Here is a 27,297-nt window from a genome sequence, read left to right as displayed (position 1 = left end):
ATATACCATAATACTAAAGATAAAACATTCTTATCCAAACAAGCAAGCACACACACACCCATACAAAATAACACAACCCCATCTTTATTCAATACCTGTCAACCTCTTCTATCTTTTGCATGTTGAACAGCAGGGATGGAACAATTTTATCCATATGCTGAGGCTCCCAAATGGTAGCCCGAAGTTCATCATTTACTGTTTTACGAACAACACCTTGAATACCTCTGATTCCAGCAATTCGGATTCTATAAAAAAAGAAAAAAAAAAAATTCAGTCATGAAAAAAAGTTATTTAAATAAGTTTGATAGCTTAGTTAAGGGAACGGATGTTAAATAAATACTATTATCTCAAGTCAATAAAACAAAAATAATACACAGTAAGTCTAAGAAATTAAAATCTTAAAAATCTAAGATGGACAGAGATATGGCAGTTCCAAAAGAAACTGACTTTTAAGAAAACCATAAATAAAACAAAAAGACAACCTACAGACTGGGAGGAAATGTTTGCAAATGATGTAACTGACAAGGGCTTAACTCCCAAAATATACTAACAGCTTATACAACTCAATAATGAAAAAACAAACAACTCAATCAAAAGATGAGCAGACCTAAATAGACTCTTCTCCAAAGAAGACATACAGATGGTTGACAGGCACATGACAAGATGTTCAACATGGCTAATTATTAGAGAAATGCAAATCAAAACGACAGGATACTACCTCACACCGGCCAGAATGGCCATCATTAACAAGTACACAAATAACAAGTGCTGGAGAGGGTGTGGAGGAAAGAGAAGCCTCCTAACACTGTTGGTGGGAATGTAAATTGCTGCGGCAGCTATGGAAAACGCTACGGAGGCTCCTCAAAAAACTACAAACAGGGTTGCCATATGATCCAGCAATCTCACTTCTGAGCATATATCTAGAGAAGAATATAATTTGAAAAGATACATGCACCCTGACGCTCACTGCACCAGTATGTACAACAGCCAAGACATGGAAACAACCTAATGCTGTTTAGGTGTTCGCTGACAGATGAATAGATAATAGAAGATGTGAGATATATTATACACACACACATATATAAACATATAAAATACACACACACACATATATACACACAATGGAATGTTACTCAGCCATAAAGAAGAATGAAATAATAGTATTTGCAGCAACATGGCTGGACCTAGAGATTATCATACTAAGTAAGTCAGAAAGAGAAAGACAAACACCATATATCACTTACAAGCGGAATCTAAAATATGACATAAATGAACTCATCTATGAAACAGAAACAAACTCACAGATATAAAGAACAGAATTTGTGACTGCCAAGAGGGATGGGGGTGGAATGGACTGTGAGTCTGGGATTAGCAGATGCAAACTATTATACTTAGAATGAATAAACAAGGTCCTTCTATATAGCACAGGGAACTATACTCAATATCCTGTAATAAACCATCACAGAAAAAATATGAAAAATTATATATGTAACTGAATTACTGTGCTATATTGCAGAAATTAATACAACACTGTAAATCAACTATACTTCAATAAATTTTAAAAAAGAATTAGATTTCTCTGAGAGGATAATAATTCAAACTAATGAGGAACAGCTTCTCTCCCAGTTCTTGCCCAGAAGTCTCAGCAGATGAGTGAGAACAGGATTTAACTGTCCTGAACACCCTTAATGTGTCCTCAGACTTTTCCTTCACGGCTTCTCCCTGAGAATCTCTCCCCTCCGAGTCCACCTAGATGGAAGACTAGACTGATTCCTTTAGAGAGACAAATGAGAACTAACAAAACGGAGTGTGGATGACCCAAGCTATGTACACACTACATGTCTGTGTGTCCTGACACACACACATTACTGTATGTACACAGGTAACATTTTGAGGGAATGCTGCCTTCTCCTGCCTTCTCAATTCACAGGCCTCAAGTTCCTCCAGCTCTTCCTCATTCTTCTTTAAAAATAAAATCTAACCTATCAGTTCAAGGATGAGAAGAAAAGTAACCAGAAAACAGCGTATAAAACGTGGGGAAGAACAAGCTCGCAAGCAGAGCTAAGCTGGTAGCCCATCTTCCCTGAAACACTTTCATTCTGACCAAATGTGACTGTTATTTACCCTCCTTTTTAGCTACTACCTGAAATATTCACCATCAGAAGTTTACTCAGCTTACCTAGGACTGTCTCCAAAAGCTATAAAGTAGGTTTAGAGACTGGAGGATGAGGGGAAGTGGGTGACTGCTTCACAAGCCCATGGGGAAATAACGCACCCCAACAGGAGTAGCGGGTGGAGAATGGGATGTGGCGGTATATGGCACTGAACAGCTCAGGAAGCGAACATGGAGGCAAGACAAACTCCGCCTTGTACGAAGCTGGATCTGTTCATGCTGTTTTCTAAAACAAAGTCTTGAGAGACTCTTCTGTAATCACAAAGGGATAAGCCCAACTTTACTACAAAGTCAGTATGTGGAAGTCAAGTATTTTAAGAAAATCTTAAGCCATCAGTCCCCTTTCCTACTGGTCATGCCCTCTAATTTTATCTGATCGTGTATTGCTAAAAATAAAGAGATTTCTAATAATAAAACAAAGCCATGAACATATTCCATGAAAAGTGAAAGAGAAAGTATTAGTCGCTCAGTTGTGTCCGACTCTGCGACCCCACGGACTATAGCCTGCCAGGCTCCTCTGACCATGGAATTCTCCAGGAAAGAATACTGGAGTGGGTAGCCATTTCCTTTTCCAGAGGATTTTCCCAGCTCAGGGATTGAACCCAGGTCTCCTGCACTGCAGGTGGATTCTTTACCATCTGAGCTACCAGGGAATGAGATGTGAGAAGAAAATAAAGCTGCTTGACTGGGGGTGGAATGGAGGCATTGATATTTAACAAATAAAAGGTGGCCAAGGGAGGATTCTCATGATAAGATGACACCTGAGCAGAAATCTGAACAAAGTGAGGTAAGAAGCCATAAGGCGGGTATCTGGGGAGTTGTTCTAAGCCAGGAGGCCACTCAGCCCAAAGGCCCTGGGGAGAAGTGTCCCTAAGGTGCTCAAGCAAGCGAGGAGACCTACGTGAGGATCAGCGTGGAAGGGGAAAGAAATGACAGGATTTAACATCGATGAGGGGAGCATTAAAGGGGCATTCCGGGCTACAGTGGAGACTGCATTTTATTCTGATCCAGTTAGGAAACCACTCTCAATTTTGCTGCTTCAGTCAGTTCTTCTAACGGCAATGAAAAGCTGCACTTTAGGAATAAAGCATACATTTTCCCATCTTCTTTGGTAAGCATTATGTAAGATATAAACACAATATTCATCAATAAATTACTCCATGACTATAAATTATACATACATACAATACATACTCTGTTCGTGTTTCTGGATCACTATGATAGGAGTGACACATGGCACTGAAGCGAGACACAAAAAAATCGTAACGTCTATGATACGATGGTGTGTCTTCTTCAATATTAGCAAATTTGACAAACTAAAAAGAATAACAATAAAGTATATTATCACCTTTTTCAAAGTGTAGAAAAAATACATTTATTTTCATTCATTATTTGTTACATCGACAAGAAATATCCAAATAAAAAGCAAATGAAATATGAAATATCATAAATGTCACATATATACAACAGAAATTTTTTAATAACAAACTTGACAAAATCAAGAATATAGCATTGTAAGTGTTAACTATAATTTTCCGACGTAGTTTCTTTGGAGTGAGCGAGCGCTTGCTCTGAAGCTCTTCTGCATTTCCCGGATGCTGGCAGTGTTTTTGTGATAACTGCAGTCAGGCCCAAGCCTTCAGGGAGTTCTATTTCTTAAATCATAGGTAGGAAATCTTGACAGCTGTTGTGTAACACATGAATGAATAATATTTATACAAATAAGATAGGACAAGAAAAAGGGCCCTAAGCTGAAGAAAACATCACTAACACAGTAGAGAAGAAAAAGACTCAGACAGTAAAATTTATTCTACCTCTTTTTTAAAGATTTAAAAAAAAGAGAGAGAGAGATCGACATGTTTAGGAAATTTTAAATGTCCTACATGAGTCACAAACCCAGCCATATGATTCCTTACTATGCATCCTTTTTTTCTTATTTGCTTTCTCATTTATTTGGTGACTTATTGTTTTTAAAATAGCCTAAAGATGTCCAGGAAAAAAATTAAAACAAGTATAAACTTGAAAAAATAAAATTATGATACTAAAAGTATTTTAAATTAATTCAGCCAGAGCCAAGTCGTCTGTTTTAAATAATTTCATATGATTCATATGATCTAGAAAAAGGCCACAAATACCATACCTGGGTTCCATCCCTGGTCTGGCAAGATTCCACATGCTGCAGGGCAACTAAGTCCGTGTACCACAACTACTGAGCCCATGCCCTCCAGAGCGTGTGCCCCGCAATGAGAAGCCACAGCAGTGGAAGCCCGCACAGCAACTAGAAGTCCCCACTTAAGGCAAGCAGAGAGAGCCCACGTGCAGCAACAAAAACCCAGCACAGCCAAAAAAAAAAAAGGTGTACAAAGACCACCAATAAACACAAAAGTACTGAATCAGTCCTGTTTCACAATATTTTTTTAATATTCAATTTTTAATATTTGACAACTCAGCACCCCAAAGAAATTAAAATCAGACTTCCAGGAAATACTATGTAAATAATGTTGGCAAGATAATACAGCATTTCACTTAATACCATTCACTTAAGTCAAAAGTAGGTAACTGGAGATGTCTGTCTTTTTCTCAAATGAGTCATTATAGGAATTCTAATGGTGTTGCTGACTTCCAGTAAAGAAACTTCTGGAGATTTACACTAAAACTCCTCCACCCACAGCCATGAAAACATTTCCCCTAAATATACAGGATGGATGAATGACAAGGTCCTACTGTACAGAAGTACAGGGAATTACATTCAGCATCCTGTGATAAACGGTAATGGAGAAGAAAATGAAAAAAGTATACATATATAGATATAGATATATATATAACTGACTCACTTTGCTGTACAGTAGAAATTAATACAATGTTGTAAATCAATTATACCTCAATAAATTAAAAAAAATTTTTCTCCTAGATTTTCCTCACCTAATTGTAAAGGAAACAGGAGAAGCATAAGTAGCTACACTGCCTGAAATGGAGCCTGTGACACTACCTAACTGTATTTGGAAATATCCAGTATTTTCCCTCTGAAACTAACGGACAAAATCACATTGAGGGCTTTCAAATGAGGATTTTATTTACATAATCTTAGTTAAAAAAAGGAAAATATTATATTACTACCAACAACAATAACTAACAGTGCCATACACTGTTGTAAGAACTTTATATTAACTCACATCACACAACAATCCTATAAGATTGGTACTATAATTATCCTCACTTCACAGATGAAAAACTAAGGCAAGGAGAGGTTAAATAATTTGCCCAAGATACACAGCTAGAAAGTGGTGTAGGCATAATTCAGAGTAAAGCAGTCAAACCCTAGAAGCCATTGTCAGTCAGCACCCACAGCTCCTAACCATGAAACAGCTGTCTATAAGCAATAGCAGGTAACAGATGACTCTTTTGTTGGTTGGTAAGAATCTGGATGGGAACGTGTAGATTGGTTGAATGCCTGAAAGCTTCCCCAGATATGAAATTGGAACTGAGAGACTGTGGCTGAAGGTGATACAATGAAACTAAAGATGAAGAGAAAAGTTATCACTGTATTTTATTTTCTTTATTAGACATGCCTTCCCCATCCCCACACATATTTAATAAACTACAGTTCCAGATAAAAGAAAATGAATGTTGTTAGCAGAAATAGTTCAGAAGTAGTGTTAGAAGGCCAGGGGGTGGGGGCAGGGGGAGGTGGTGGGGGCACACGGATACCTTCCACTTATGGCCAACTGAGTTTCTACCACTTCTTATGACTGGCTAATGTCCCAGATTTCACACAGAACAACAAAACCTTGAGACAAAATGCTCTAATCTACAACTGTACTGCTTGCCCAAATACCCTGACCAGAGCATCCACCTTTACCAGATAAGGACACTCAAAGAAGAGTTAATCCAAGTTATGCTAATTACTCTTAAAATTAGAACTGTTCACTTACAGAATTTGTTCCAAGAACTTGAAGCTTTGGTTCCCCTGATTCCAGCAGTTTTGCTACCATATGAAGAAAGCTTTCTACAAATGGCTTAATGCTTTGAGAATGGCAGGCCATAAGAAGTTGGTCCAATGCCTCCATAGCAATTAAAACATACCTAAACATAAGAGAAAAATAATGTCAAAGCATCTCTAGCTCTCCAGATTCTCCTCAGCGCGCTCACAGGAATAATTAGAATAAATTTATTTAAATGCACAGAACACAGAAAGGCAAATTTAGCAGCATCTGAGTGAGAGCCTAATCCTCTGACAACACTAAGGATGCTGGGGTCATAAAATGACCCTCAGGTGGGAAGACGCAGAGACCAGACTGCACTCCTCCACTCTCTCCTCCTCACCAAAACCTCGCCCAGAGCTGCTTCCACATGAACTTCCCGTGAATGTTTTTGTAAACACAAATATTCTCCATTTTCCAGATTTTTAACTGTATTTCTCTGCATCTGACCCAAAATAATTATAAGAAATTAGCTTAAATTTCTAACACAATCTATTTGTATTTGTAAATATGAGTATATAAAACAGTATCAGCAGTATTGTAAGGAAAGGTATACATTTTACCTTCCAATTCATCAGATTTAAAGCTTGTACTAAAAGTTAAAATTCAGAATTAAGATAACTTTGCTTGAACAAATGACCATAAACACTACAAGACTCACATTTGTAGCAAACGCTCTAAATGGTAACAATGTGGAGTAGAGAAAGCCAGTACATCATTTGGAAAATGGAATACACTAAGAAACTAGGATCACAAAATGATAATATGGAAAAGTATTTATATACCATATTGCAAAGTTATTACTATTCAAGCACAGAAAATGGATTAAGATGGTAGTCCTTTATTTACAGGTCAACGTATAGCCAGCACAGTTCACATCAGCATGCTTGTTTAGAATTTACATATTCTGAACCTATTATAATATCTAAGCCTAAACATAGCTCGCTTTTATTGTTCCTCTGACAGGCAAAACTGAAGCTGTGCTAAAAATTAGTTTGCTAACAGAATTTCTGATAGTTTTCAATTTTGAGACTGATTTTTAAATTATAGTAGTACATTGACAGACCTTTAAGGGAATCAATTTCTACTATTCCCATTAGGGAAGTTTAAAATTAGTGGATGCTTAAACAAACAACTCTGTTAATTAACATGAGTTTATTCTTAAAGCTGACCACGAGGAAAGTGATAAAAGCTACAGCACCTATTTGGTATAATACATATCCTCATATGATATTACAATGCTTTATTCTCCATCTATTATCTTTGCCTGCCTAGGTGCCAAAATAATTTATAGGATGATTTAGCCTAGGAAGAATTTTCCAAAGATACACATTAGTTTCCTTACCCAGTACGATGTCTGACAACATCCCTGCTCAACCTTTCTGCCAGGTAAGAACCAATTCGATCCAGTTTCTCTGGAGCAGATACAGCATAAAATGTCAATTTCTCCATATCGGCTTTAACAAGGCCATCCTAAAAATAAAAACAACAACAAGTGAAATAGGTTCTACTTATGCCTGTATTTCTATGCTTAGTGTTTGTATTTCTAAATGCTGCTTGCTTCTCATCCCCCCTTTATGGATTGGAAATTAATCCATATTTACCCTGAGCCTGCCTGGATACAATCTCTCTACTGCTAATCACCATTCTGGATATGCAGAGCTTTCAAAAAGTTAAAGCACTGCCCCATTTAGGAAAGCATACACCTTCACAAGTAATGGATTATTCTAACACCTTCCTTTATATATTAAAAACAAAAAAACAGCTCAATTATACAGTATATTGTAGTAATAATCAGAAAAGGTTCAGTTATTTGCTCTCCTCATTAGAGCACCCTTTGAAGGCAGGGACTATGACAGGTAGACATCTGCACTCTGGGCACCTACCGTTGGGTGCATTTTGGACATAGGAGATTTTTTTGTTTAATAAGTTAAAGATAAGAAACGTTGTCAGCTGGGTTTATGGTTGCCATATGTACGCAAGGTTCATGTAAATCTTTTCTTTTTCTTACATCTTATTTTACAGATTGCTCAAGTAGATATTTTCTAAATATTTGGCACAAATAAAGATTCTTTCTGTAACCATTCTCCAGCTGACCTGACACTACTCCCATATCAAAAGTGTTCAAAGCTCCCTCAATGCCAGTAAGATATGTAGATTTCTTATCTGTTATTCACATTCCTCCATAATCTTGCCTTCACCTTATCTTCATTAGCTGCATGTTTCAGATTCCTTAAAGAAATGATCTAAATAGGCAGTCTATTAAATGGTACTTTTGAAATTTCCAATCAGGAATTCAGGAATTGTGCACTATTACCACTCATTATACTACGATTAGGTTACAAGAACCTCCACTTGAAGGTCCGGGTCCCAAATGTTATCTCTTACTTTATCACGCCTTTTCTCTTATGTACAAAGAAACTAATCTCTGCTTCTCCAGATGGTGTATATGCTTCCAAGCTCATTTCTTCTGTGAATCTTCACAGAGATTGCCAACTCAGAGTGCGTGATACCTCCCTGATTTAAAGGCAGAAACTTTACCCCTGTTTTACTTAACATTTTACTTTCTGATTTATGCACTGTGATTTGATGTTTAGTATGCTTTCACTTTATATCAATGAATGGAAAGCTTAAGGCAGGTACCGTATCTTAGAGTTACTTATATGCTATGAATTATCCAGGATATCTGGCAGCCAATATATTTAACTGATTAGCCTCAGTTAAACAGATTAGCCTTTTTACAGCTCCTTAAATCAGATTTGATTAAAAACAAGATATAGCTCATAAATTAATATTAAGATAACCAGAAAGTTTCTACAGTTGGGTACCTTTTAAAATAAAGCAACCTCTTGAACTCAAACCCACGTAACATTTTTTTGTTCCTATCTATTTAACACTAGACTAAAGGAGTCTTAGAAAAGTTAAGACAGTGTCAAATAAAATCAATCAAACACAGTTGCTTTGAAGCCAGTAGTCTTCTAGAATAAAGTAATTTTTATAAAATATTAAAAAGCACTTAAGTAAAAAGAGAACAAACTCTGCCTGGAATATTCTGCCTTTACTTCTCAATTCTCTTCTGAAAACTGTGTGGCCAACCCTATTTATTCTTTGGATCTTAGCCTGGATTTCAATCCTTCAGGCATTCCTTCTTCCAAGTCCAAATCAGGTATCATTCCCACCTACTCCAGCTACCCTGTACTTCACTTCTCTATCACAGCATTTTTTCACATAATATTGTAGTTGCCAATTTATTTGTCTATGAGCTTGGTGAAAGCAGAAGGCCATGTCTGTATTCACAGCTGTGTTCTTGGCATTTTGTAAATAATCTGAGACTAGTTCATAAATTTAGGAACTACACAAAGAACATCAACTGTTCATCATTCTGAATACATGCCTAATCTAAGAAAAGAATGTGAAAATCAGGCAAGTAAGCACGGATCATTTAAAGGTTAAAAAAAAGAGAAGTATAAAAATAGCAGTGTACGATGAGATTTGGGAGTAAAAGTAGAGAAATGAAATTAGGGAAACCTTAGGGAGGTCAGCAGGGGGGAAGGATGGGTCAGCAAAGAGAAGGATCAGTAGATGTAGATCAAATTACTTTTGGATCTTCAGGGAATATGTTGTCCACGAGGCGTTTATAGCGAGGACGCAGAGCAGAACAGCAGCAACACACTCCTGTTCAAAAAAGAACAAAATCACAAAGTACGGCAGTTAATCATATTGTAAGCTGATCTAAAAGTTCAAGTTCTGAGCATTTATGGGTTATTGAAAATAAAGGGGAAAAGTTCACACAGCTAGAAACAGAAGTGGGTATGCAAATTCAATTATTAAGTAAGAAATGAAAAAGTCAAATTTCTCCTCCACTCCCCAAAGACACCAGGTCAAAATGAACGTGCTAATGAATTACTCCAGACTTTTGAACCAAACTGTTCTGGAGTGTGAGTGTGTGTGTGTGTGTGTGTGTGTATACATGCATGCACGGCTACCAAATTCACCCTATAAAGTATCTACGTAATTGGTACCCCCACCTTATTTCCTTTCTGATCTCATCTTCTACTACTCTCTGCATCATCCCCTACTTACCTGCCCCCAAGCCCCACTTTTCCTGCCTGGCCCAATCCACTCAGTTCCAGCTACAATGGTCTCAAAATGGTAGTTCGCTACACTAGGAAGTGTAGCTGGTGAAAACAGGTAACACCTCTATCTACATGATGAATTATATAAAGAAGCCAGAATACAGACAGAATCAACCTCAAGGGTAAGTCCAGGAATTTCAAAAACTGCTCAAAGACCGCTCTGTATATTTTCCATTGCTGGCATCTAGGAAAAAGTCATGCATTTGGATGAGAAGACCTAGGTTCACTCCAATTCTTTCACTTAGGGGCCACATGATCTTGAGGAAAAGCACATCATCTCACTGGAAAGAACTCTCTGAGGAGGAGTAGGGATCCGTTTTCTTGTCCTACAAACTAATAACTTAACAGGAATGTTGGTCTTGAGCTGCTATACAACCATTCCCATGATTTATGAAACTGGGGTATGTGTGTCTGTGGCTAAGTGTGCATGTGTATGTATTTAGAAACCAAATTATGGCATGAGAGAACACAAGCTAGAAGTTAAGGGAACTCAGACCTAAGCAGACTTCTACCATTTCATTGAGTAATGTTATTCAACAGACAACTTCTCTGGATCTCACTTTGCTCATGAAGCATACATAACTCATGCAGGCAGCGGTATACCATGTCAAGTGAGCGCCCAACAGGGCAAAACATGTACTGAGTCCAGATTTACAGTAGAATGGAGTCATTATGCTGATAAAAACAAGACAGAATTGAGACATGTACAGCAATTTTGGTGATTATCAAGTAATGCACATACATTATTTAACATTTTCAGCCAATTAGTGAGATATTGGTATCACTACCACTTTACAAGAAACTATAGAAGAACCGACCAAGTAATTTACTCAGCAGCAATGGCTAGGGGAGAATCCAAAGCCGAGAATCCAAAGCCTAACTCTGAAACCTCATGCTCTTTCCATGAAACCACTGATACTAGTGGTCAAATCAATCAACATGCAGATGTTTCATCTGCACATACTACTTCCCGAACACCACATCAGATGCACAGACACAGGTAAGTATAAGAGTCAAGATCTCTGCCCTTGAGTTTATAAACTGTCATAAAAAATAGTGAGTAATTCAACAGCATATATTTAGGCACTACATGTAGATAATATAAAATGCTGTCTACTGTTCAGGATGTTTTCTACTGTAAAAGGAGAAAAAAATTCCAGAGTCCATTAGGGGATTTTTTTTTCAGACTAACTCCAAAATACTTGAACTATTTTTAAAGTCCAAAACCAAAACACAGGCCTGATTATTAGAAAGAAAAGCAAGGGTAAAAGCCAAGCAAGCAAAAGTCATATTCCTGTGTCAATTATACCTAATATAAAAATACTTCAGATGAATATTAATACACAGAAATAAATTAAAATCAAATATGTATCAAGTGATTAACTTACACAGGGCGCTGAGCTGGGCATTGCAGTGATGAAAGAAGCTTATAACCTGATAAGAAGATTAGGAGGAATACTTTGCTACACTAATGCAAGGCCAAATATAGAAAATTCAAATTGGTATTAATGGCAAAGAGACTGGCAATGGAACTGAAAAACAACTCCCAAAGCTTCAAGTTTCCTGTTAGAATGATAAATTATGTAATTTTCAATAGGCTAAGAATTCTTAATAGGTATTAAGTCTCATTTACATTGTTACTTTCTGATATTATACACTGCTTTTAGTTTAAAAGAAGCTTCCAAAAAATGGGGACTTCGGAATACACGTAATATCCAGGTCTCACTGTGAAGAAGCATAGGGTCTATTGGAGCAGACAGATGAGAAAAATGACAAAATGCCCAATAGGCAGTATGGGGTTAAAGGGCAGAGGCTCTGGAGTCAGACAGGTCTGAGGTGAACCCAACATCTTTTACCATCCAATTAGGCAGGTACATTATTTTCTCTTATTTTACCCACGTTTCCTCATCAGTGTAGTAACACCTTCTTCATATTTATTGGGAAAATGAAATACAATTATATATAAGTTCTTATTAAGTTCTTATTAAGGGTGTAACATTTGGTAAGCATTCAACAGATTGGTAGTTATTATTACTAATGCTATATATAAGTGGAGGACAGAGGAGCTTGGCAGGTTATAGCCCACCGGGTTGCAAAAGAGTCCGACAAGACTGAGTGACTAAAACAAAAACAAATAAGATAAGAACTACAATCAGGGTAACTGAGGTGTATGAGGGCCCTTGAGACAGTATTCCCAACAGTGTGAAAACCTTTGCTGAGAATTAATCATCTAAACATCCAACAAATTCTCTACGTGGTTCACAGTAAGCTTTCAATAACAAGACCCGAGCCCAAGTGGATAACTGTTCTTTTCTGAACATGATGTATGCAGCACTATACTAAGTATTTGACAGCATTATTCATGCACGCCTACAGCAACTCTCTGAGAGGATTAGTAGCAACTTTGACAAAGGAGCAAAGGAGCTAAAGGAGGCTCATTTGCCCCATATCGTACAGTTGGTACATACAGAGGAGCAGAGATTCCAACCAGACATGATGACTTTAAAGGGTAACTGCCACACTAAACTGCAGTTCATGGGGTCACAAAGAGTCGGACACGACTAAGCGACTAAACAACAACAAAACTCAAGGACTGGACACTTTCTAAACTCCTTTAAACATTTTAGCTCTCCACAAACCAAGACCAATGGACATGACTGCAGGAAGGAGTCTGAGAGACGAGGCGTGCCCTGCCATGGAGGGAAATACACGGTCACAGTGCGTTTCTCCAGCAGGTCCAAACAAAAACAACTTCCTGACCTCTTACTGTACATGAAAACCTACCAATCAAGAGAGATAGCTGAAACGAGGTTTAAAAGCTTCAATTTACTCAGGATTCTATAAAATAATAACACTGAAGGTAATATGAGGTGAAAGTGAGTGGTAACTGTAATCACAAAAGAGAGAACTCTATTGGCTATTTTAAATAAGAGAATACTGTGCTTATCAACATCACAAGAACAAGTAAAATGAAAGCATTGGACCTACTCATGCACAGAAGTGTGGGGGACTCCCCAGTCGAAGTCAGTTCATAAGGCTTTTCGAGTTCAGCTGCAGGTACCTGAACATAGTCCTTCATGTTGTAAGAGACGATTTTCTAGTCGCTCTTCCAGCTCTTAGATCTTTTACCTCCTGTTCAGGAAGTGCCTAGTTCACTTTACTTGTAATTAATTAGCAGAGGGTACTAGTATACTGTAACGTATCTACTTGTTGACATCAAACATAAAGCTATCAAGAATGTGATAATATCCAGATCGAATTCTGCTAGCAAGGCCAAATAGCTTAAACAGGTATGATTAAAATACTGCACTGCTAGTTTACTAAAGATAAGATTTTTATACAGTTTGAATAAGAAAATAAACCTATTTTTTTCCTTAAAGCTTTTATTTCTTCCTCATCCTAGCTTCTGATCCCTTCCAACAAACTCCTCACTTTTCAACCTCTTCCCAACTTTCTCTTTTCCAAAGGAAAAAAGGGGCTAAGCGCATCACAGAGAGGCTCAAGCAACTGGCAAGTCTAAGCAATATGAGTTCTTTCTTTAAATTTAATCCTAACACATAAAAGAGAAGGTAATCCACTATTCTCCTCCTGTAGCATATGGAATTCAGAACTCAACTTAACGATACTATAGGAGAAACAGGAAATCTCAAGTGGGTAACTGAACTATGGGAAAACTGAACTGGGGCATAGCTGGAAGGAAAAATTATGACCAAGAAGGGTCCCAAGCTGTGTATTACAGTGGTGTGCAGACAGGCTCATGCGGCAATCTGTTCAATAATGCTCTCTGGGCCTTAGTCAGGAAACTGAAAAATCATTCTACCAATCTCTCAGGGTTGCTGTTGCTGCTGCTAAGTCGCTTCAGTCGTGTCCGACTCTGTGCGACCCCATAGACGGCAGCCCACCAGGTAGGAGTACTAATTAAAAAAAAAAACTGCCTGGAATGTAGAAGCCACTTTAAAAACACTACACACACACTACACACACACACAGTTATTTTAGTAAATTTTACATACTACTAAATTAACCATTTCTTCTTTAAAGACACCCAAGACATTATATGGATTCACCAGTGTTTCCTAATTCTCCCCACAGACAGGTGTGAGATATATCAGCCTCTAGCATCCTCCTTCTCTGATGGTGAGGTGTTACGAATAATTTCTAACCCATTCTGAGCCAACAGGCGGTCATCAGCTGCACAGAAAGCCTCACAGCTGAGCTCACAGGAGCATGGGCCAGGTGCATGAGCACTCTGGGGTGCGGGGAGAATTCTGCTTGAGAGGCCAACATTCCACGTGGTTGTCCACCAGTGAACACTTCTGTTTTGTAATGACATTTGCTTTCCTAAAGCAGCTCTGTAAGTTTGAGGGTTTGGATAATTAAGATCCCTTTTAAAATAAGCTATACTTTCAACTAACTGTATTACCCAATGATAATTTAAATCTAACTGGAAATATTAATGTCTCCATTATTAAATTACTAATAATTAAACAATTAGTGTTTATTATTAAACACCACCATAGCACTGGATACCTGGGATAAAGCTATCCTCTAAAACAAAAATAGTAAGTTACTCTTACTGTCACTCAAGTTGAAGAACACTTAGATCTTGTGATGGAAACCAACTGTATTAGGTTTGTCTCACGATCTGTTAAAGGAAAAAAATCATAATATCTATACCTTCTACACAGCAATTGTATTATCTCGGTTTATAATTCTTATGTGTAATACATTAGGAATTTGCTGGTATATTTAGGGCTTACTAAATTTCATACTTTTAAATGGGAATAGCTATGATTACTGGATTCTGGTCCTTATGGTATTTCTATCATTGCACCTAAAACAAATTACTGTACTTACTTATAAACACATTTGTCTTTCCCACCAGAATGAGTCACTTCAATATAAAGTCCACATATTTTGTTCATTGTTGTGCATGTCTGGAATATAGCAGACATTCACAAAAACTGCTCCTTCACTACACGAATGTGGACCCAAGGTTCACTGATAAATTTATTATCTGTTGATATGTGCTACACAAATCAAAATGATAACACTGTCCACCACAAAATATTAAACAAATGCAAGAACAATAGAATTTCTCCAATGAATAGCTGACAATGTCAACTGAACCACTTTTAACAATTCATGCTTTATTTTTAGACCTAGTGGAAGCTATCAGTAATCAAGTTGAAAAGAGAGAGCAGGTTTTTCTATTAGATTTTAAAAATTCATTACTTCAAGACCTCTAGCTCTGTGGTATCCAAAACCCTTTAAAAGACTCTGCATCACATATATTCTCGTCAAGGTTGAAATTAAAAGCTACTCATTCAGTTAGTGTCAGAACAAGACACTTACTTCATACCATTAAAAGACTTAGTAATATTACAGTCATACTTACATATCCCTCCCAAGTAACGAACACTTCGCATGTAAATTTACATATGCCATTCACACACGCATACACTACTTAAGGCCAGTAATATGGGTGTTACTCCTGCACTTCAACCTGGGTACAAGGCACTGTGGTAAGAACTGTAGAGAGTCAAAAAGGTAACTAACTACTTGAAAAGACAAAGGTTTAGAAATTGAAATTTAGAGAGAGGCTCAAGGAGAGGTCCCATATATAATCATGACTGATTCGCGTTGCTGTATGGCAGAAACCAGCACAATATTGTAAAGTGATTTTCCTCCAATTTAAAAATAAATAAAAATTGAAATTGAAAACAAGATTTGGACGACACTGGAGGACAAGAGCTATCTAATGTCAAATGGACCACGTGGCTACAGGGCCACAGAGGTCGAGAGAAGAGAGAAAGCACTTCTAGCTCACGTGAAAGAGGGTTTAATGAAGGACACGGGAGCTGAGCTGAGGCTCCCCCTGAAGAACGTGTAGACTGAACTATAAGGGAACTGGAGGCAGTGGAGGACAATCACAAGCGGATGGAACAGTGCAAGTCTCACTATGGAGGACAGCACACGGAAAACCCAGCGCTTAGAAGGAAGGAACCTAGGAGGAGGCACAAAGGAAGCATCAAAAAGGTCTGCTGAATAATTTAGACAGGAGTCAAAGAAAAATGGGAACAAAACAGTCTTATCTTTAGGAAAGTGTTCCTTTTAAAAGGATTCTAATCCATTAGAGGAGTATTTTATTACATGATTCTTTCCGTAAGTAATTCTATACCATCTTTCTTCTCGTTCTCAATTTCACTACTTGTTTTTTATTCCAGGCGCATAAACTTCATGGAAAAGAGGACAACAAAGGCATTAAATGGAATTAAAGCTCCAATTCTTTTTTAAAAGATGGTCTTTCCACTCCAATGCAATACTTGCCTCTGCAAAAGGCATAACGCAGACAAAAGTCTGTACACATTACAAAACTATTCTGAAATACCATCTGTAGGAAAAAAACAGCTTTTCTTCTCCTGAGTCAACTCGTGATCAGTCTATACTTAACACATTTTCCCCCACTATCACAATTTTAAAGAAAAAAAAAGGTAATGTTTACTTACAAATAGTCAATTTATAGATTTATACCTAGATTTTACTGTACTCTACCATACTTAACTGAAAACAAGTATTACTCAGCAGAGTTAACCTGAGCAATAAAATATACAATAGGCATGGTTTTTAGAAAATGTAATTCTGTTAAGACTGCATTTGAAAACCTTTTGGAATCATCGTACAGGGGAAAAAAAAAACTCCACAAATATTAAAATAAGGAAATACAATGCTCTATTCATTTCATCTGACGTTGGCTTAGTTTGCAAAACAAATAAGAAAGGATCCACTGGATGACACAGAAACCAGAGCTGCAAACAGGAAAGCAAAGTACTGACACCTCTGTCTCCACTACCATTAGGACACAACACGTGAGTTCACGTCTACTTCTAAGACCAGACTGCATAACTGGACTCTGCGTGCCACAGACCTTCTTTTACTGTGCCCGGGAGCACACAGCACTCCAGTATCCTGATCTCCGGAGGTAAGGAATTAGATGAGGCAGAACTGAAAACTGAAATAGTAGGTGATTTTCCTTTTGTTTAACAGACAAAATACTGACTAAATGTCTTCTGTGATAATGTCAGTAGTACTGTTAAGAATTACAAAAGGAATCACATTTTTTCTCCATGTGTAATTAAAAAAAAAAAGCATGTGAGAAATAACTTTCCTCTTGAATCCACACCATGTTCTTGATTAATTATGTTGGCAATTACTCTGCACAATTAATATGTTTTGGGGGAGGAGAGAATTACATAATGGTCTAAGATAAATTCTCTCTCCCTGGCTTTCAGTAGCTCACAGTCTGACAGGACAAGATAATCATATACAAAGAGAATTGTAATTCGATGGGGTAACAGCCATGACAGAAGAGACTGCTATCGGAGAACAGCAGTGTGACCCTAATCTTCCTGCAAGAACTAATGACTAAGCTAAGTCTTAAAGAAGAAGCAGGAATTCAGCAAAAAAGGGAGGATCATTCCGGGTGGGGAGAGCCACATGTTAAGAACAAGAGTGTAGTTTTAATTTCCAAACAAGTCATAAAGTTCTGCAACATGAGAGAAATGGCTAGACAAACTTGTAGGAAGCTGACTTGGAAACCAACTCAAAGTAGAAGGTACAAAGAGAGAGGAGTCAAAAGTAACAGACAGGATAGTCTGAACAAGTGACTGGACGGTGGTGTCCAATAAGCAACAGAGGAAGATAAATTTGGGGGTGGGAGGAGGGTATCAGAAAGACAATAAATTTTATTCTGCACACGTTAAATTTGAGGTTACAAACCTAAAAGTGGGACATCTTGTAGTAGGCAAATGATTTAGACTAGAAATAAAAATTTAAGAACCAAAAGCATATAAATGATGGCAAAAGCAACTAGTTTAACTAGCTGAAGTCAACAAAGAAACACAGGATGGAATTAAGAGAATTCTGGGGAAAGCAAGCATTTAAGGAATGACTAGCAGAGAAGGAAGTGAAAGGGAAGACATTTAAAGAGATAGGAAGAAAACTATAAAAAGAATAGTGATAGAGAAAACAAAGGCGAGTTTCCCAAATTGTATGCCTTCTATAAAAGTACCAATTTACATAGATAAAAGAAATAAGAACTCCAAAACACAGGAAAAAAAGAAATACTCTAAGAACAAGGAAAGAGCAGAAAAAGAAATTAAGAACATTTTTAAAAAACACATGAAAGTGAAAAATTTCATATTTTACAGTAACATAAATTAAAATTTCAAGATGTGTTAAATATTTTAACCAAAAATAAATCAAAGCAGTGGCAGTTTCAGAATATCCAGAATGAAAAACACTATTCTACAGACTCTACACTTGTGTGGGAAAAAATAAAGAGACTAATCACATAGTTTACAATGATTATACATTCTTATTAAAAATAAAATGATGGATAATATGAAATATCCCTTAAAAGGACCTAGTAGTAATACATTACTTTCTTAATTAGTTTTTAGTAAGATACAAGTCTTCTATCTGAAATACATAACTAGACTATGTTCTCCAATACTTAGTAAATAATGAAGGATAAAGATAATTGATTAGAGTGAAATAATTGCAAAATGAAAGTTCTACTAAAGATTGGAAGAAAAAAAACTACTCCTGAAGAAAATCCCACACTTTTTGGCATGTGGTGTTGAAAATAGGATAAAAACAAGATTTCTTCTAAAAAATCAGCAATTAAGCACTGGTTTTATTCTTGTAATAGATACAATTTAATAGAAGTTTCACATCTAAGGAAGTCTTCCAAGACAGACATTCAAAAAACACTGTAACTGTTTCATGTCTAGTCAACCAATCAAAAGGGGTTTATAAAGCCTCTACTACATGTTAAGTGCCAGAAATACAAGATGTGTGTTTTCCAGAGAAAGATACAATTCAAAAAGTCTAGTTGTCACACTGTATTTGCATACATTTGTATCATTTTTATTTGCTGCTTTCACATTTAACATCCTTTGAAAGCAAATCAGAATCATTTCTATGTAATTCTCTGGATGCTCTTCACCACATATCAGTGGTCAAAAGTGGAGTGGGGTACATCATCAGTCTATTAAGAGCTAAGTAAGTATCTTACCGTTAACCAAAAGGAATTTTGTCCTATTTCATGGATTCTGCAAAAAAAAGAACTGCTGTTGGATTTGACTTAACTATAGACAGACTGCAGTATGGTATGTTTGAAGGCTACTAAATGCAACTCATAATGCTTAACAAAATCTTCATTCTTTTAGTTTAAAAAAATGTTTAGCACAGAATGTATCTGGTAGTAAATGTCAAAATATCAGGTATTACCCAAATATTTAAAGGACATCATGTAAAAAAGGACTGGTCTGTGACACCCTCAGAGGGCAGAAGTTGGACAGAAGTAGTAAAAATATTCTAGAACTCCCTGAGTGCTTTCAGATAGGATCATGTCAGTTGCTGTCCAGATTCAAACTAGAGGTTAGATTAGGTAACTAAAGATTCCTCCTAATTCTAAACGCACATGACATTTCAACTCAACTGCAAAACAAATATTTATGAATACTAATTATGTAGATAGTACTATATAAGGTATTGTGGAAAGTACAGAAAAGACCAGCAATGTAAACTATTATTTAACAAGGACACGTATGCTTTGATACTTCCCTTTTAAATTAATGTGCCATGCAGGTAACTAGAAAGTCTACTGAAGTTCTTGGTAAACAAAACGCCACGAACCAAAAACATATGAACGTTTAAAGTTCAAACCTTGACTCACAGTAAAAGCCTTTTATTTCTCCTCAGAAGCTGTCTGAATGTGACATTTCCAATTTGTGAAAGTTTAAAAAAAAAAATTAAAAAAAAAAAAACAAAAACACCTGACATTTCCAGATGCCTTTGAAAAGCTGTGCAGCTCATATAAAGCAAAATTAACACAGAAAGAATATGAGTACAAGACATTTCATTGTATGTCAGAAACATATTGAGAATACAACAGAAATAAACTTTTTCACATTAGGCAAATCATAAGATAGTTCATTCAGACCACATCTACAAAAACCCAAATCACTTATTTTACAAAATATATACAATATATTTAATAGTTTATTTTAGCTACACACACACACACACACATACACACACACATTTATTTAAAGATTTAAACAGTGAGGTCAGTTACTTTAACAAAATAAAGATCTCCCCAATTTACTTATACTTCACTGACAGGATGGTCTTGGAGGTGAACCTGGATACAATCTCTAACTTTTCAGCATTGTTTCCCAAATAAAAACTGTGACTATTCATACTTCTTAAAATCAAGGCCCAAGCTTCTTCATTTCCATGCATTTGCTCATACCATTCTATCTATATAGAATATCCTATCTTCACAAAAAGTAGTACAGGTCAGATGCATTCAGTAATAAGATAATAGACATTCCAATTACAAAAGGCTCCTGGACTTGAAATCCATTGTAAATTCTAAAATAGCAAGTTCAACAATTTCAAACATAACTCATAACACTGAGATGGTCAAGAAAGTATGAGACAAAAGCCATCTTAGAAAGAAAGAAAGGCATCTTTGCAACAACCTACTGAAACAGGACAGAGTTGAAAGTGAAGCAGAATTCTGTACCTGGAAAACCAAGGTAGTGGCCTAACAAGACAATTCAAGAATATTAATTTATGATAACAAAATTGTCCATTTTCTAGTCAGGAATACTTGGAAGATTAGAGAAATTAGATGAAGCTAACCTGTATGCAGGTCAGGAAGCAACAGTTAGAACTGGACATGGAACAACAGGCTGGTTCCAAATAGGAAAAGGAGTTATGTCAAGGCTGTATATTGTCACCCTGCTTATTTAACTTATATGCAGAGTACATCATGAGAAACGCTGGGCTGGAAGAAACACAAGTTGGAATCAAGATTGCCGGGAGAAATATCCATAACCTCAGATATGCAGATGACACCACCCTTATGGCAGAAAGCGAAGAAGAACTAAAGAGCCTCTTGATGAAAGTGAAAGAGGAGAGTGAAAAAGTTGGCTTAAAGCTCAACATTCAGAAAACTAAGATCATGGCATCTGGTCCCATCTCTTCATGGCAAATAGATGGGGAAACAGTGTCAGACTTTATTTTTTGGGGCTCCAAAATCACTGCAGATGGTGATTGCGAACATGAAATTAAAAGACGCTTACTCCTTGGAAGGAAGGTTATGACCAAACTAGACAGCATATTTAAAAGCAGAGACATCACTTTGCCAACAAAGGTCCGTCTAGTCAAGGCAATGGTTTTTCCAGTAGTCATGTATGGATGTGAGAGTTGGACGGTGAAGAAAGCTGAGAGCTGAAGAATTGATGCTTTTGAACTGCGGTGTTGGAGAAGACTCTTGAGAGTCCCTTGGACTGCAAGGAGATCCAACCAGTCCATCCTAAAGGGGATCAGTCCTGGGTGTTCATTGGAAGGACTGATGTTGAAGTGGAAACTCCAATACTTTGGCCACCTCATGCTAAGAGTTGACTCATTGGAAAAGACCCTGATGCTAGGAAGGATTGGGGGCAGGAGGAGAAGGGGACGACAGAGGATGAGAAGGCTGGATGGCATCACCGACTCAATGGACATGGGTTTGGGTAGACTCCGGGAGTTGGTGATGGACAGGGAGGCCTGGCGTGTTGCAGTTCATGGGGTCACAGAGTCAGACACGACTGAATGACTGAATTGAACTGAATTTTTGAAAGCAATGGACAAATGCTGCAGGTTGAATTGTGTCCTCAAAAAAGATGTGCTGAAGTCCTAGCCTCAGTACCTTTGACTGTGGCATTACTTGGAAACAGAGTTTTTGCACATGGCATGAAATTAAAAGGAGCTCAGCCTCGATTAGGGTGGACCCTTAATCCAAAGACTGGTCCCTCACAAAGAGAAAGATATGGGAGACACAAGGAATAAGGCCACGTGAAGATAGGAAAGACAAGTTCTGCTGCTACAAACCAAGGCACTCTAAGGCTTGGCAGCAGCCACTAATGCCGAAGAGGCAAGTAAGGATCCTTCCCTAGGACCTTGTGGGGAGTGTGGCCCTGCCCACACCTTGATTTCTGACTTCTAGGTGCCGGAACTGTGACAATACTTTGCTTCTGAAGCCATTCAGCTTACGGTATCTTGTTATTGCAGCTTAGAGAACTAAAACAAGTAAGATTTCATAGAAAGTGTAGTTCAGTAAATTCTGTATTTGCGTAAACATTAGGTATGCACCATTCCTGAAATCAGTTAAAATGCTAAAATGACTTGAAGCCAGGCTCCAGAGAATTTAGTGGCAGTGGTGGTTTAGTTGCTAAGTTGTGTGTCCAACTCTTGCGACCCCATGGATTGTAGCCTGCCAGGTTCCTCTGTTCATGGGATTTCCTACACAAGAATACAGGGGTGGTTGCCATTTTCCTTCTCCAAGAGAATTTAGTAGCATACCAAATAATTGAAGCATGAAAAGAATTTTTGTTCATTTCAACCAATTTTCTTCTTGCGCTAGATTCACTTCTTCTAAGTAAATGAATATTTGGCTTCAGTAGAAGAAAAAGTGACTATGCCATCAGTTTACATCCAAGTTTAATAAATAAGCATGCTTTAAAACATGGAAATACTGTTAGTAAAAGAAATCATTTCACTTTCAACTCTCATATAGCTATTACAAATTGCACTGTATCCCCTGCAAAATTCATATGCTGAAGTTCTCTCAGGGCCTCAGAATGAGACTTTATTTAGAATAAGAGGTAATTCAGTTAGGATGAAGTCATTAGCGGGGGCCCTAATACAACATACCTGGTATCCTTATAAAAGGGGAAATTTTAGACAGATGTGCATGCAGGGGGAGTTCCACATGCACATAAAATTGGCCATCTGTTAACACAAGCCAGGTAGAGAGACCTGGAACACACCTTCCCTCACAGCCCTCAGAAGGAACCAACCTTGATTTCAGACTTCTGACCTCCAGAACTGTATGCCAATAAATTCTCTGTTCAAAGTCACTCAGTTTGTGGTATTTTATTACAGCAGTCCTGGTCAACTACTAGAACATCAAACACTAAACGCAAGTTCCCTAGGGCACAAATTCTGGTTGCAGGGATACAGTGCAAAACACAGTAGAAAACCAGAAGACCTAACCCAATCTACCTCAGGAATATTCTGTTCTTATCTACTCCCTGTCTGTCAGTTGGATTCCTTCAGAACACATTCAACAAATATTTATCTACTACATTCCAAATTTCATCTTCCTTAATGCTTATAACCATATGAGGTAGGTATCAACATCTATAGGTTATAAATAGAAAATCAAAAAGATGAAAGCAATTTGTCTGAGGTCACACAACTAGAAGTGGTGGACCCCCTTCAGAGTCTGTGCTCTTAACAGTTTCTATACTGTACTGTCTTCCTGAGATGGCTTTTTCTTTAATTTTTTAAATAATATGCACTGTTTAATATTGACTAGAGAAACACAGTAAAAATATTATGCAGCTACCCAAAGATGACACTATTGTTACCACAGCTCTCCAAGGGTATAAAAATCAAGTCAGAGAGTAGAGAATGAAGTGACACCCTGCCTGAGAACCTGTCTTATTATAAAATGTCATATTCCCATATGTCATATTCCCACATATGGGCTTCCCTTGTGGCTCAGCTGGGACAGAACGTGCCTGCAATGTGGGAGACCTGGGTTCGATCCCTGGGTTGGGAAGATCCCCTGGAGAAGGGAACAGCTACCCACTCCAGTATTCTGGCCTGGAGAATCCCATGAACTGTTTAGTCCATGGGGTTGCAAAGAGTTGCACACGACTGAGCGACTTTCACTTTCCCCACTTCCAGAAATTATCTTCTTTTCCTATTATAGGTTATTCTGAGCTCTAAAATGTCCCTAAGGGTACAAGAACATCATGAAAGGAAGAATGAGAAACTTTATAGGCTATTAGATTGCCCCCACAAGAAGTTACTGGTGAGTTCCCAGCATACCAGAGCATGAACCAGAGCTATATGGAGCTCAGCCACTGGAGAAAGGGAGACAGAACCTCGTCACTTTACAAAAGCACAGACAAGAGACGACTGCTGTCTTCCAAGTTTTCTTACCTATTGTGACAACCAAATACTCCCAAAATTACCAAAGAAAATAACAAAAACATTTATATATAAACTTTCACAAAATTCCAGCAGCAAATCTATGTGTAAAGTAAGTCCCAGTTTTGAAGCTACGGCTCATTTTTATTTTATAAAAATAAGGCAGGAATCCTTTGCCTTATTACAATGTGGGCATGCAGAGGGAAAAGTCCAGTTAATTCTCCCCTTGACAGATTAAAGCACTCGTTTTGGGATTATGGCAATCTGATACTGGATGATCTCAGATTTTTAAACTTAAAATATGCATGTAAGCTTTAATTTCTGACCTATAATAAAGAAGTTAAAAAGAACTAGAATTTCAGAATCTTGCCACTCAGTTCTTTTAGCGTGTCTCCTAACACAGTGCAATTTATCGAATTATGAGTCCTACTGAATCAAAATCTGGGAGAAAGAACAGGCTGGGCATCCAGGAGTTGACATTTATAATCACTGCTTGGGTAATCTGTACCATTTTTGTTTCACATAAAAATCGTCTTACCATACACTTAATATAGGTAAATTTAATGGTATGCAAATTATATATCTTAATAAAGCTTTTTTAAAAAGTCAATTATTTCCATCAGTATACTTACTGTGACCTTAATAAGTATTTGTTATATTATTGTCCACAACGAAACCCTGGGTATTAAAAAAAAAAAGATAAAGGTAGGGTTTTCTGCAGATTTTTAGCTAAGCTCTTAAACACACACACACACCATCAAATCCAATGTCCGCCTAAATGAGTTAAGGCACTGTAGTCCAGGAAACGGAGAAGGCAATGGCACCCCACTCCAGTACTCTTGCCTGGAAAATCCCATGGACGGAGGAGCCTGGTAGGCTACGGTCCATGGGGTCATTAAGAGTCGGACACGACTGAGTGACATCACTTTCACTTGTCACTTTCATGCACTGGAGAAGGAAATGGCAACCCACTCCAGTATTCTTGCCTGGAGAATCCCAGGGACGGCGGAGCCTGGTGGGCTGCCGTCTATGGGGTCGCACAGAGTCGGACACGACTGAAGCGACTTAGCAGCAGCAGTCCAGGAAAATAAACCCTTAAATCCTAAATAAAAAAATATTCACTTGTCATCATTACAAATACAAAGAATCCATCATAAGCAATAACTAGGATCTTTCTCAGTGAACCACATTTATTTGAGTTATTTTTAATTAAAAATCCTCTGAATATTTCAAAAGTAGGATATGAGTTATTTCAGGCAAAATCCAAAACAGCATTAAAATTCCTCAACTGCTTAAATATTAACATATTTTTATTTCCTCATTAGTCAGAGAGTAACAGAAGTGTTAAATCTGGTGCCTGCAGCAGGAGGGCGGGGTGCTGTTTGTAACTTCCAAAATTATATTTAGAACAGATACATTCAATATACCAACAGCCTTGATTCTTCTTACAGAGTTCACAACACCCACAGTGTCTGTGCCATATGCTGAAGATTTTCATTCCAATTGAGATGATTAATTTTTTTGATTAAACAGTAAAGGAAAAAACTGGGAGCATTCTAGTTATATACCTAACATAATATACTTTTCTCTATCTGAAGTTTGAAGACAGTAAAATGTAACAGGACTTGCTGACAGGGCCAAGCCAAGCACAAAGTTAATTTTCACAAAAACTAAGCTAAGTTAAACCTTCAAGGTTCAGCACTTGACACAGTCTCCCCAAAACTGCCAAAGAAACCACAAAGACTCTAAACATTTTATATTTACTCCAGACAAGACTTTGGTAACACACATCAAAAGCCTAGACTTCTTTAACTTAGGTATTCTTTTACTTTATTATACATGCAATAGTTACATGTTTTGATTTATGTTAATGAAAACTCTAAGAAGGCGATCTAATCTTTTTTAATAATTTTTTTAATGACTCATAAACCAAAATTTGATGCTACCCAAAGTTTCAATCTATTACCATATTTTCCTCGAGTTCAAAGGTAAGACTTGTAACAACGAGTGCATGGAAGAAATAAAAAATAGAGCAACTTTCTGTGGCATTAGACACAAAGGGAGAATCTGGAAATCTGTACACACTTGGAGTATTCATTTTATTACTGCAACTACAAACAGAAACTATTCACTCTTGAAAATTAAAAGTGAAAGCCACTACAGTCCATGGAATTCTCCAGGCCGGAATTCTGGAGTAGGGAGCCTTTCCCTTCTCCAGAGGATCGTCCCAACCCAGGGATCGAACCCAGGTATCCCGCATTGCAGGCGGATTCTTTGCCAGCTGAGCCACCCAGGAAGCCCCTGAAAATTAAAAAGGGAACAACAGAAAATCATCCCACTTTTATGGAAATACTCAAGTTCTTTATCAAGGCTGAATCCAGGGCAGTTTTAGATGGAAAAACATGAAGAATTGGCGGAATCAACTACTGATCCAGCACAAGCGCAGCAGCCAAGCCACATTTACTTCCAGTCGCCCTTCCCTCATGTTCTTGAAACCACTGGATACAGAGCTTTTACAATTGTTCAGCCCTTAACCAGTATGTTGCTGTGTATCCTATCAGGGTAGGCAACAAAAAGAGCAGCAGTATTTCTTTGTTGCTGAAAAGAGAACAGAGCCTGTCTACTCCAGGACACTGAGTAAATGTGCAGAGAGCAATGGGTAGAGAAGGGAGCAAAGAGGAGCATCATTTGTGTGGAGGAGAATGTGGTGATCCACACTCAAAGAGCTGTCTGACGATCTCCGCTCCAGTCTCCAAATGCCCTCTCACTTCTTTTTTTTCTTTGAAATAAAGCAGTTCTTCAGCAAGTTTACATAAGCATTGTATCCGCCGCAAGCAAATTCAGTTCTTCCATAAATTCACATGACTGTGAGACTCAAGACAGAATGGGATGAGAAGTTACTAATATTAGAGTTCTAGATGAAATTTTTAGGTTACACATGTGGGGCTTC

The 27,297-nt window shown here is 37.5% G+C and overlaps 1 protein-coding gene across 10 annotated transcripts in view; it reads right to left on the bottom strand.

Annotated features, from left to right (window-relative positions):
• Positions 1-27,297, bottom strand: part of EFR3A (EFR3 homolog A) — a 77,800-nt gene that overhangs the window by 39,843 nt on the left and 10,660 nt on the right. For 6 of the 10 annotated variants that reach the window (XR_014056961.1, XR_014056959.1, XR_014056958.1 and 3 more), the window contains exons 2-6: positions 9,752-9,828; positions 7,499-7,626; positions 6,106-6,256; positions 3,368-3,489; positions 96-245 (exon numbers count right to left, since the gene is read on the bottom strand). Coding sequence is in view for 3 of the 10 variants with exons in the window: in XM_081501152.1 (XP_081357278.1) it covers positions 96-245; positions 3,368-3,489; positions 6,106-6,256; positions 7,499-7,626; positions 9,752-9,828 (628 nt within the window). In the remaining 7 variants the exon portion in view is untranslated. Of the gene's footprint in view, positions 1-95; positions 246-3,367; positions 3,490-6,105; positions 6,257-7,498; positions 7,627-9,681; positions 9,829-27,297 lie in introns of all 10 variants that reach the window. The other 4 variants (XR_014056963.1, XR_014056962.1, XR_014056964.1 and 1 more) reach the window with 1 other exon arrangement.

Source organism: Giraffa tippelskirchi, chromosome 6 (genome assembly GCF_054371585.1).
Source record: "Giraffa tippelskirchi isolate mGirTip1 chromosome 6, T2T-mGirTip1v1.2.pri, whole genome shotgun sequence".
NCBI lineage: Eukaryota > Metazoa > Chordata > Mammalia > Artiodactyla > Giraffidae > Giraffa > Giraffa tippelskirchi.
This window is presented reverse-complemented; position numbering and strand designations above follow the sequence as displayed.